Genomic DNA, 12,841 nt, shown 5'->3' with positions numbered 1-12,841 from the left:
TTGGTACATGAGGTATGATCATATCAAATGAGGGTCAGATAACAGTCACAGTATATGAAACTAGTCTAACCTGAACTTGTGGGTGAGCTTGAAACGTGCCTCCCAGACTTTCTAGTACTTTTCCAAGAGAGAAGTCAGCACTTTGACAGAGGGGACCAGGAAGTGACGGTGAGGACTTTATGGGGTCGGAACAAGCCGAGGGAGACCGTTCCGTCTCTACAAAAGAAGTTGGGTGAAAGAGGAGCTCCGTCATGGTAGCTGGAGACAGATAGAGGTACACAGGAAGTTGAAGGATTGGGCCTTCAAAATAAGGGTGCACAAAGTGGGTTGTTGAAAAACAAATTTATGTATGATATGAGTTATCAGCAGGTGAATTCCTCCATTTATAGCATTTTGCTCATAATAGTAAGAAAATGGATATAGGCTAAATTTCTACTTTGACTGTTGTTGGGTAATTTGCTCACCGCTGAGGACACTTAGGCACAAATGAGCTGTTTATCCTCTTTAACCCCTCCACTCCTCCTACTTCCTGTGAAATGCTTCTTCTCTGCAAGAATACTACCTGGTCCAAGATTTGCTTTCTGGAAATTCATGAGTATGCAATATACACCCACTCACAAGACTGACATAATGAAGGTCTTTAGGTCAAGATTGCTCAATAAAGCAGGAACCATCATATCATGTAATTCATGCTTAAGTGCTGCATATTCCTAAACAATGTTTCAATGAAATAGTACAAAACAGGGCCCCCCGGGGCAGTTGTCTGCCTTGGCAATTCAGCCACCACAATGCTGGATGTATCTTCTTCAACAGAGGTGGTGTGCTAGATAACACATAAAAACGCAGAAATGTTGGACCTGAATACTCCCTACTAATGTGACTTTTCATTTTAACTATGTATCCTCAGTGATGTACCTTTTTTTTGTCTGTTTTGTTTTAGATATGCATAACAAAAATAAAAAGCAAGCTAAAATGTATTGTTGTATGTTTCATTGGCCTGTTTTTTGCCTTTAAAACACAAACAATCTAGTTCTACACAAAATGCTGCAAAGAATTCTCAACCCGCGTTTTATTTTGAAAATGACAACCGGAACTTCTGTGTTGCATTTTGTCTCTTTCCACTTTTCAGTCTTGGGAAGGTGGTCCCGGTCGAAAAACACCGTCCAGAAAAGCAACTGAGGAGACAGCGGTGCATGTTTTCATACAGTTTCTTTCCACTTAAAACATCTCCAAAACAAGCCATGAAACTCTGGGATTGACACAAAATGTTGCCAACAAAGGAAGTGATGGATTTGAGTTGTTTGTCCTCGGGTATAAAGTTGAGAAACTACGAGGTGAAAATGGAGAGCCCAGCTGAGTGAGAGTGGGGTGAGGAGGCTGGATTTGGCAAAGTTGGGAGTCCTTCCCTGCTGCTAGCAGGCTAGCTAGCATGCTCAGACACTTCGCTATGTCGGGTTAAGTAATGAGGCGAGATTGTAAGTCACTTTTACTCTTATAATGGGGTTATTTGTGAAAGTCTTTAGAGACTGTCCTGGTGTTAGTCAGTGTTGCCGAAAAATAACTGGTAAATGTGTTTTTGGCTAAAGAAAAAACATTGACATGATGGGGCCTGGCCATTTTTAAAATCTTAACTAAACTTTAATACAGTTGCATATTACATTTTTTTATACAACTATGTTATTCGGGATGTTTCCAGTTTATTTCCTGTTGTTACAAGAGAAAAAGTAAAGTAAGTTAATCAACATTTTGTACTGAGAACACTTAACAGTACTATATCAAGCAGACATCCAACATTTGATACTCGGATATAAGTGACCATCTGTGATAGTGCAGCTATTTCTTACAATGGCAGAGCTGTCCCTTGTTTTCTTGGCCATTTCAAAACAGACTGGGTCGCTGTAATTATATTTTGGCTGAAAGTTTCACAATATGGCCTCATCACGCAACTTCTATACAAAACTGTGGCTTCAGTGCCAAACTTGTCTCTCTGTTTAGGTCAGTTGCTTATCTGCCTTTGAGTGATAAATGAAAGCCGGCCTCCGGTCATGTCAGCATATTCTCAGCCTATGTGTGTCTAACCATAATCACTAAGGTTCATATGTCATTTTCTACTTCTGCATTTTAGAGCTTCCCTCCGTTGTTCTCCAGCCTGTGATAGTCCGTGGGAGCTGCTTTATCTGCAGCATGACCACAGCTTCTCCCAATGGATCAGTGCAGAGTTGATGATCTTGTTTTCTGTGGATGTTCTGCCTGAAGCTTTATGCATTTCTCCTAAAGGCAAACACCCTTCATCTTGTTTAAGAGAGCTCCTCTCCCTCCCCTGCCCTAATCAGTCATCATATTTGTGTCACTCATACTAACTATACTCATGCAATTGTGTTCTCAAACATTCAACATATTACGCTGCTTGAGATGGGGCCCTGGTAGGTTCTTCAAGGGGCTTGAGGTACCCCCTGCCTTCTGACTTCCAGCAGCATGGGCCTATAAAATAATATTGGAACAACAGGACTTGCTGATGGAGCCGAGACACACAACGTGCTTGCCCAAATTATATTCATGAAGCCTTGGACTTTTTAAACTGGACCTAAGTGGATGTTTCGGGCGTATTCATGAACTGTGAATGCTGATGCTAGCTCACTGGGACTTGAGTCGGAGTAATCAGTTTTATTCATGAACCCTCTTGCTGAGTCTGGGTACAGCCTGGATGTTGGATGCCCTGACTGTGTTGAATCAGCTGTTGGGGTGATGAGGCAGGGCTCCTGGTGGCCTGTGTGGCTGGCTGGGCAGTGGCCCAAGGTGATGTGATGGGGTGCAGGAACAGTAAGGTCCTCCCTGAGCCTCCAGGGGATGTTCACTTGGACCTGGTCAAAAAGGTCAGTAGGACAGTGTTGTTACTTGTGGATATACTTTTGTTACCCCAGATACTAAAGTACTACCATTACTGCTATTTGCACTAGTACCAGTAAGTATTGATAATATCAACTTAGAGCTGCAATTAATGATTACTTTATTTGTTGATCAATCTGTTAAATATTTTTTCTACTCACCAAGTAACCGTTGTGTCTCTAAATATTAATATTTTTAAGAACAGCCAGAATTTCCCAGAGCAGTGGGTTTTTTGTTTTTAGAAAAATTGAACAATCCTTGGTGAAGCAGCCTGTGTGTTGCTTCCAGTCCATTCCAGGCCAGATACATGACCCCAATCAGAACATTTTAAAATTGATAATTTGATCATCAGAAATTATTCTGATACTTGAAAGTTATTTTAGAAGTAAAATCCTCTGGCTCCAACTTTTTTTGATGTGGAAATTTGTTTCAGTGTCAGTTTTCTGAGTCTTTTAAGATATTTTACATAAAAGCAATTTGGTTCTGGACTGTTGGTCAGACGAAACAAGATATTTGGGCTTTGAGCGTTTCTTACTATTTTCTTGATTAATCAAGAAACAATCAACAGATAAATTGATGATAAAACAAATTGTTTCGCACCCCTACTGCACACAGGTTAAAGTCTAACTATTAAAGCCAGACTGATTAATCGGGCCAGACCGAAATATCTGACGAATGAGGCTATTGCACATATATCCTGTCGACCAATAAGGAACAAGAAATTGTAGTAGAGAACTGCCAGACTAGGTTTTAAAGTATTTTAGAAACAGTATCACCATTATGTTTGTCCGTTTGTTTATTTAATAACTCTAAAATGTCTTGGTAAGTGTGTGTATTGTAGTCACAAACAAATAAGGGGTCCATATCAAGATAATTTTATGTTAATGTGCTTATGTAAAACAAAATACTATCAGCTAATATGCATGTATGACAGTTGATTTGATATTATCTTCCTTTCTCCACAGAAATTGAATCAGCTTTTGTTGTTGTACTCTTTTGTTTTATCTTATTTTGTAATTTGAATCTGTGATGTTCTGTATTTTTCAGGTTGATCCTCCTCAGACAGATATCTATAAGCACTTCATTCGAGGGGATGGCACTAGGAGTAAGATGGGTGGGGCCGGTGGAGGGGGAGGTAACAAGGCTGACTCCACCTCCCCATATCAGGCCCAAGCTGCCACTCCCGCCGCTTCCGCTCAGCCCCCTAAGGACCCATCCGAACTGTCGGACCCTCAGCGGAAAAAGGTGGCAAAATATCGAGCCAAGTTTGACCCCCGGGTCACAGCCAAGTACGACATCAAAGCTCTGATAGGTCGCGGGAGTTTTAGCCGTGTTGTTCGCGTAGAACACAAGAGCACACGGCAGCCTTATGCAATCAAGATGATCGAGACCCGTTACCGGGAGGGGAGGGAGGTGTGCGAGTCAGAGCTGTGCGTTCTGCGACGCGTTCGTCACACCAATATAATCCAGCTGATGGAGGTCTTTGAGACGGCAGAACGTGTCTACATGGTGATGGAGCTGGCCACCGGAGGAGAGCTCTTTGACCGGATCATAGCTCGCGGCTCCTTCACAGAGCGGGACGCCACGCGGGTGCTGCAGATGGTCCTGGACGGCGTCAAGTATCTCCACACTTTGGGGATCACTCACCGAGACCTGAAACCGGAGAACCTGCTCTACTACCACCCTGGAGCCGATTCCAAGATCATCATCACTGACTTTGGTTTGGCCAGTAGCAGAAAGAAGGGCGATGAGTGTCTGATGAAGACCACCTGCGGCACGCCAGAGTACATTGCCCCTGAGATCCTGGTCAGGAAGCCCTATACAAACGCTGTAGACATGTGGGCGCTGGGGGTGATATCGTACATCCTGCTGAGCGGAACCATGCCCTTCGAGGACGACAACCGCATGAGGCTCTACCGGCAGATACTCAAGGGGAAGTACAGTTTCTCTGGAGAGGTGAGGAGTGAAATCTGTTTCACACACAGACACCCCAGCAGACTTCACCCATATTTGGAATACATTCCTTTCACCGCATGAGGCTTTGTCAACAGGTTTCCAAGAAGTTCAGCTTTTCCTTCGTGGTGACAGGTTTAACACAGACACGCATTTTCACATGCTTAACCCTTTACAAGTCTCACTCTCTGTTCCCATCCACGTCTGCCTCATGAACCTTCACCTTTTAGCTCACTACACTCATTTATTTGTCCTCCCTAAGTCATTACGCCCTCCCACTAAGTGTGTGTGTGTGCACAATAATTTATGCTCTCTGTGTTTCTAGTTGGAAGAATGCTGAGTTGTCCGTTTCTTTGTTTCATAGCGTGGGATGTTTATGTTGCCAGTGAGCTTTACAAAAAGGGGCCCTTGGTTAATGTTGGCCCCACATACAGCCACTCCAGCGCAAATAATAGCTGAGCAGATCTGTAATATTTAATGAAGAGCAGTTGAATCATCTCAGTTTTCTGGGGATGCGTCCATTTCAACTTCTCAAGTATTGACAGGTCAGATAAGTTCAGATCTAACACATTTAATAATTTAAATCACATCAAGCGAGCCCATATTTTAGCTGAGGTCTGGAAATAGGATAGCAGAGCTGGTGGATGAGTACAGGGTATGTCCAGAAAGTCTTCCTTGGAATTAGAGAGAGCGCTTTTCAATGGAATCAACAATTATGCATTTTTTAGCATTACATGGCGGTTATTGAGTAGATATTGTGGTCTTAGTTGTCACATAAAAGAAAAAAAAAAAAAAAGAGATTTCTCATGAGCGTATGACAGAGCAATCCTTATTCTCTGTCAACATGAGTACAGACTTGATCTCCAAAAATGGAAATTTCTGTAAAGTCACAGTTGTCAGTTTGAAAACCAACAGGGGAGAGAAGGCCAAATGATGGCTTGATATAAGAGGTCTGTGAGCTGATCTGTTCACCACGCCGCACTGTAGCTCTCAAGGAGACACAAAATCCAAGTTCAAGCAGTAAGCAAGCTGTAATCACCTCTCTCTCATATTGTAACCTTTTAAGTTAATATTTTGTTAGCAAACGAGTTGCCTATTTACACATCCAGCTGAGTTGTGTTCACAACCACCCGGTGAATGTGAGACTGAAGTTCTCTCTTTTAGCTCTGATTTTGGTCTCCATCTCCTTTGCAGCCTAACGTGGTTAGTGGTTAAGATGCATACCATGTAACTGCGACGATTGCTGCATGTCATACACCTTTCTCTCGTCCCCATGTTTCTTGTCTGTCGTTATGACATAAATTTTCTTTTTTTAAAGAATAAACGTATGGTGCGTACTGCTGTCACAATGCAGTGATTAAGTGTTTTGCTGGGGCGTTGACTCAGACATTAATAACTGAGAACAAGAACGATTCAGTTCATAACGGGGTAATTTAATCTTCTTGTAAGGATGCAATGCAGTGAACTTTATGTGGATTATGTCACTATGCATGGCAGAGAGCTTAAGAAAATCCAGTCCTGAGGGTAACTGAGAGGTGGAGCTGAGGTGGGGCAGACTTAAATGTACTTCCCTTTGGGACATGTGTCTTTACAGCTGTGATAAATAATCTTCAAATTTACAGCTGCAGCCCAAAAACTAATCACAGCCCAGACATTGTTGGTGGAGGAGAAATGTATGTGTAAGGGTTACATATGTGTCATGTATCTTTAGCCAACATTGGTGATTTACCTGCTGTGTGAAGAGCGGGGGTATGCTGTCTACTGGGAGACTGAAAACACAGCTGGTTGCCAAGCAGGACATCATGTACAAACTCTGTGTGTGCGCGCGCGTGTAGAAAGGCATGCTGCGTTGATATTCCCAATTCCTGTCTCAGTCACTCATTCTAAATAGAGTCCATTTCTCGGGAAGAGTCGACCACAGTTGTCAAGAGCATTTGCTTAGGAAGTTTTATTTTACATTAGATCTTTTGGAAACATGAATTTCTGTTCAAGCAAAACATAAAAAAACAAATCAACCAGAAGAACATTAAATTTACTACCCTACACCCATGGTTGAGTCTGACTGTATCAAAAGACCAAGAAGACACATTGAGTCAAATACACCAAACGCCTAACATGGTAAGATGTACTGTCTGTACACTGTAGTAGAAGTTCTCAGCTTTATGTCACTCTGCTGCCCTCGTGTGTCCAGTGGACAAAGCTCTGCTGATGCCAAACAAACTATAGGTTCTTTAACAATTATTTAAAGCCCCACTCCACTCAAAGATGTGTTTTGTTTATTGTTGCTTCACTTGGATGTTTGAGCTTTGCTGTGCAGAATGATAGATGTGCAGGGTGTAACACTAGAAGGCTGTTTTCACATTCAAATGTTATGTGGGAAAGTTTCTCTGCACTTACATCAGAACTTAGAGTTCAACACTTTTTACATATGAGCATGTTTTTGTGACATAACAACTAGCATTAAAGCCAGTCGTGGTCCAGTAACTTACACAAGTGTGATGTGGAAACCTCCAGAGCACATACACTAAGAATGGACTTTTCAGTAAAGTAGGAAACGTCTTGTGTCCGGCAGCTTCTGTCATGAACACACAGATTCTGACTGATGTGTCATCCTATACTACAAAAGTTGTTGTTCTCATGTTTTCTTTTTGTTATTTAGAGCTAGAGTAGGAAACATTGGAGAAACCAGCTAGAGACGGGTTGATTTTGAATTTCAACAAAAATGCTCCTGAAATCAATTGCCTACCTCAGCTTTAATCCATTTTCTTCTCACTCAAACATAGAAAGTTTCTCTTATGTCCACATAATAAACATTTAATTTCTATAGAAGGTCTTCTATTATTTCTTTCTCTCCTTCCCCTTCTATTTTATGGAAGCAGAAAGAGCACAGGTGGCGCTAATAATATGATTAATGCCTCTTTTCCACCAGTTATTGCAATGCAATTCAGCAATTAGTGATGATATTAGTTACACCTGTGTAACATGGTAACAAGTTCAGATAAGAAACAACAAAGATGGCCTCTTCCGTTGAAAGGAGAATTGAATTGTATGACCGTAACATAGTAAAACACAGTAAAACATTCATTTCCATTGCACTGTATAGAGTACAGACATTAACTTTCAGTGTACCGTGAGTAAATTACAGTCTTGTCTCACATCTGTCTCCCCCTCTGCAGCCGTGGCCGAGCGTGTCCAACCTGGCCAAAGACTTTGTGGAGAGGATTCTAACGGTGGACCCCAGTGAGCGGCTCACAGCTGGCCAGGCCCTCAAGCACCCTTGGATCGTCAGCATGGCCGCCGCCTCCTCCATGAAGAACCTTCAGCGCTGTATATCTCAGAACCTGCTGAAGCGGGCGTCCTCACGCTGCCACAGCACCAAGTCGTCCCAGTCCACTCGCTCCAGCCGCTCCACCAAATCCAACAAAGCCCGGCGGGTGCGGGAGAAGGAGCTGCGCGAGCTGAACCGTCGTTATCAGCAGCAGTACAATGGCTGAAACAGGGATGGGGACAGCCAGTGACTGTAGCGGACCTTATAATTTTGGGGTAACCAGCACTACAATGACTGAACTTTCACAATGACTATTGTCATTCAAAGTCGCTGCCAATGTTGGAGGCCAAGATGGCTTTAAGTCCCAAATCATTGCCTTAAAAAATAGGACAATGAACATGACTCAATCCATGGCTACCAGGCCGTAGAATTAAGGTTGAAAAGTAACTGCTGCCAGTTGAGACTATAGAACAAGTCAATAATGATCATGAAGACAATGTAATCTATGAATTGCTATGGCAGTGTGTCTCCTGATGAACACAGACAAGGACACACAAGTCAAGTTTTGAACTCCAAAGGTTACATCATCTCTCCATTCCTTCACTTTTCCTCCGACAGGATGGTGCCTTCCACTCCTTTGCTTTTGATCCTTCAATCTTTGTGTTTCTACATATTTATTTATTATTGTTGACATGATTATTAGTCTCCATTCAAATGGTCACTGGATAATGACCTTCCATGAGGATCTGTTGAACAGAGTTCTGGGTACTGACGTTTCTAAGAAGAAAGGACTACTTTAAGAAGAGGGGAAAACCAATTCCCCTAACTCATTCCTGATTGAAAATTGCTGTGAATTAACTATACTATACTGTACTAATTGTACAGACCTTGTCTTAAGATGTGGTTAATGGAAACACACTGCAACAAAACCACACACCCTTGAAGGACAAAATGAAGGCGTATCTTAGTTGCTTCTAAGCTCATCTAATCTTGCCATTATTGCCATGTTAATATTCTGAAGCTGTCAAAAGATCGTGAAGCTGTTTTGTTTTCCATGTTAAATCTTAAATGTATTGTATTAGAAAATAGGCCGCGCAGCCCGACTCCCAAAGATTTTTATAGATTCACCCATGAAGTACTGCTACAATCCCTTCGTGCTGTAGAGCAGTATTCTAATAATTATCTGTCTTTATAAGGGCATGTGGTCATTTCCGGCGTTGCGTGGTGTTACAGTGAAAGTGGCACATGTTGCATCCCGCTAAAATGAAGAAATTTGTTATGCTGCTGCTCTTGCACCAGCTCTTTGTAAGTTCAGAGTTAGCCTGGTTATAACATAAGTGTTTACAAAGTGGAGTTTTACACATCACTAAATTAAAACAAGTTGCAGCACACAAACTAGTTCTTTTATAGAAATGAGTTGTAACTAAACATTAACTACAAGGTGTTTCGTAGCTAACTGGACCCACTGATGAAGCTAATGTTAGCTTGCAAATGCATCACCCATTAGATTGAAGAGTAAAAGTTATATTTGATCCGAGTTCCGACACATGATTGAAATGCTGTTTAATAATTATGTTTACTGGGAAGTCTTTAAATTGCAATTCACAAAAGAACACAATATTCCTGAAATAAAAAAAATGTTACGCCAAGACCCTTCAATAATTTTAGCTAGGTTAGCATAATCAGATTTTTCCCACTCACGCCAAACTGCATGAAAAGTACTAGTTTAATTTATAAGATTGTTTGCTGCCTAAAACTGTCATTTTCCACACATATTACTAAAGTCTTTTACGAGCTTAGACATTTCTTCAGTTTTGATGAAGTGCATTTAGTAAATTAGTAGTTTGAAACTAGCTAGAAGTTGCTAATAACTTAGGAAGGACTTCCTTCACAAACTTGTTTATGGATTGACAAATTGTTGGTGCAACCCAAACCAAGTCCTGCCACCTTTTCTAGCTAGCCTCTGTTCCACCAACATCTGTAGCTCAGTGGGATTGCTCCTAAACATTTATTTCATCTGTCCTGTTAGCATTCAGTAACAACAGATCGCACCACAGTCAGCCATTGGCACGCCCTCAAAGGAATTTTTTTTCTTAAAATTTGTTAAGTATTCAAACCTTACTAACCATTGTAAGGGGTAGTAGATATTGCTATTTAGCACGGAATATGGAGAGGAAATCCCAGAAATGTGATTCTGCTAGTGGAACAGAGGCTAACGGGATCGTTCAGTTCTACAGTAGCTTTTAAACAGGTTGTAGGGACCCTTCAGAAAAACAACTGTCCTAAATGGAAACCACTGAAGATAATAAGGAGCATGTAGAGGTGAATCAAATGACCATTAATACTTATAATTATTAAAATATTCTAAATTACAAAACCTAGCACACGTAATCCTATGCATACATTTTCTTTAGTTTGGAAAGGATGCCTTTGTTCTCTAAGTGTGATCTCTAGTTGATCAAATCCACAATGTTGAAAGTAAAAGCATAATATATTGTAGCACTCTTTTCAGTCAGAATCATAACTTGTCTAATGCAGTCCAATACCTATCATGTGTGGATAGTCAGAATAAGGTTTGTGACTACTGCATTACTCATCAATAATCAGAAATGAGAAATGGAGATTTTGGTTTTTGTAATATTGTGTTGCAGTTTAAATGTTAAAAGGCTGTGTTTCAGTAAAGTGAATTTTCTGAACTTAAACAGTTCAGGCAAAGTGAAATGAATAATGAATGAAGCTGCTTGTTTGGTCATCATATCCATGTTTAAATAATTGATTGCAAATGATTCCTCCCCAAATTTACTATTAAACATTTCCCAAAAGTAGCACAACTTCAGAAAAATAGGTTGGGATTTTTTGCCTTTATTCCTTTTGTTCCCACTTTAATCTGGCAAAGCACTTCATTAAATAGAATTGTGTTAGTTTTTACAACTGCAGTCTTCCTTTGTATGGAACCAGTTCATTGCGTTTTTATATATTTTGCCCCTTCAGAACGCTCCCAGAGTAAATCAGTTGCTACAGTGTGGTCTTTTCTTCTTTTTATGAGCATTTTGCTGTGATCTATTCCAGACTTATAAAGTGTGTTGCTGTTGTGAACTTTTTAACACATACTGGAAACCTATCGAGCCATGTCAGCTGACCTCAGTTTTTCCCTTTCTTTTTGTCTTTTGTCCTTTACTGGTTCCAGGATTCTCTGTCATCTTTCTGCTCTTTCTATTTTCCTTCATGTAAGGCAGATTTAAAAACTTGTTTTCCATTGTCCCACAGCTGTTTTTGTCCTGATGTCACACCTTCTGGTGAGACTTAAATGTTTATAAAAGATGCAAGTCAGGCTTACATTGGAACTAGTATTGGTACATACATAAATTTTCACTCTGTCTACATTTTGTGAGATACCCTACCCAAAAAGTGTCTTTTTGATATCAAACATGCATACTCTGTAGACTTGAAGAATTTGAAGAAAGGTGCATTTAAAGTGCCTTCAAAGAGAAAGCAGCTGTGGTCATATTAAAAGAAAGATTTAAGGTGTCATATCTTCTTCAACATGCAGAATAAGGAGGTTGCCTTCGTTCTGATAGTTAGTTCATTGGTTGCTCCTAGAGCATAGCATATATGCGAGAGAAACATATTTAACCTGTCTCAGCTCTGAGACTCACAGTCTCAAAGTAATCATTTGGGCTCAAAGGAATTGCTGTGGTTGAATTAGTCAGCAACATTGTTGAGTGCCTAATGTGTACCATGTTCAATGAATAACCAAATCAGTTTTGCAGAATGTCAGCACTTGGGAAGTGTTTCCTTTCATGTTTTTATATATCTGCGTGATTTTATGTAAATGCTGTTGTCCTAAATGAAGTAGCCAACTCAACACTGTTACCTGAGAACAGTTATTCGTCCTTTGTTTTTATTTGTTTAAATGAATGATAACACTTTGATTCCTCTACCATTAACTTTTTTTTATTTTTTTAAACGGTGAGTTGTATGTGACAATAAAACACTCAAACCATGATTTACTTGATTGCATTTGGATTTTTAAACTATTCCCTGAGAGAGGAAATAGGCTTGTTTGCGATTGGTCCAACAGATAACACGAGTTTATGTGGAAGTTAATGTGTGCACAGCAAGACTACATTTTAGTTTGAGTACATTTCGTTTGCTACGGTTGTTTTCAGGGTAATTGATAATATTTGTTAGTTCTTCCTCTGCCTCTGCACATTTGCCATAATGTAAAGCAGGACTTCAAATTATTGGCGTTATAATTTTAGATGGCCTGAAGTAGCTCAGTTGTAGCTGCACTGAAACAACAACATTTTTTGTATTAGCAATCAAATGTAATAATAAGGAGTCAATTCAAATTAGCTTTATTGGCATGAATGTGTAACAACAATATTGCCAAAGCATCATACAATATATATATATATAATACAATCAATCAACCCCATACATTTCATTAAACAAGTAATTAAAGCGTAAAGTAATCAAAGCGTATGTGTGTTTGTGTTAAAAAAATAATTAAATAAAACAGTAAGCGTGTGTGTAAAAAAATAAAATAAAAAATATATATATTAAAAATAAATAAAATAGTAAGCGTGTGTGTGTGTTAAAAAAATAAAAACAGTAAACGTGTGTGTGTTTAAAAAAAATAAAAATATATTAAAAATTTAAATAAAATAATTAAATAAAACAGTAAGGTGTGTGTGTGTGTAAAAATCTTTTAAATATATATAAAAATTTAAA

At 39.9% G+C, this 12,841-nt stretch overlaps 1 protein-coding gene across 1 annotated transcript; it reads left to right on the top strand.

Annotated features, from left to right (window-relative positions):
• The first annotated feature begins 1,143 nt into the window (after nucleotides 1-1,143).
• Nucleotides 1,144-12,113, top strand: pskh1 (protein serine kinase H1). The gene is made up of 4 exons (XM_046037576.1): nucleotides 1,144-1,475; nucleotides 2,126-2,873; nucleotides 3,934-4,842; nucleotides 8,016-12,113. Exons 2-4 carry the CDS (start codon nucleotides 2,805-2,807, stop codon nucleotides 8,331-8,333), a joined length of 1,296 nt encoding a protein of 431 aa, XP_045893532.1. The 5' UTR covers nucleotides 1,144-1,475; nucleotides 2,126-2,804; the 3' UTR covers nucleotides 8,334-12,113.
• The last annotated feature ends 728 nt before the right edge of the window (nucleotides 12,114-12,841 follow it).

Source organism: Micropterus dolomieu, linkage group LG22 (assembly GCF_021292245.1).
Source record: "Micropterus dolomieu isolate WLL.071019.BEF.003 ecotype Adirondacks linkage group LG22, ASM2129224v1, whole genome shotgun sequence".
NCBI lineage: Eukaryota > Metazoa > Chordata > Actinopteri > Centrarchiformes > Centrarchidae > Micropterus > Micropterus dolomieu.
Note: the sequence above shows the minus strand (reverse complement) of the source record. Positions and strands in the feature narration are given on the sequence as shown.

What these genes read in the sequence shown, in the direction of transcription:
- pskh1 (XM_046037576.1), top strand. Translation starts at nt 2,805, where the DNA reads ATGGGGTGCAGGAACAGTAAGGTCCTCCCTGAGCCTCCAGGGGATGTT. An exon ending in ACTTGGACCTGGTCAAAAAG is followed by an intron (nt 2,874 to 3,933) that starts GTCAGTAGGACA and finishes TGTATTTTTCAG; the next exon opens with GTTGATCCTCCTCAGACAGA. An exon ending in AGTACAGTTTCTCTGGAGAG is followed by an intron (nt 4,843 to 8,015) that starts GTGAGGAGTGAA and finishes CCCCCTCTGCAG; the next exon opens with CCGTGGCCGAGCGTGTCCAA.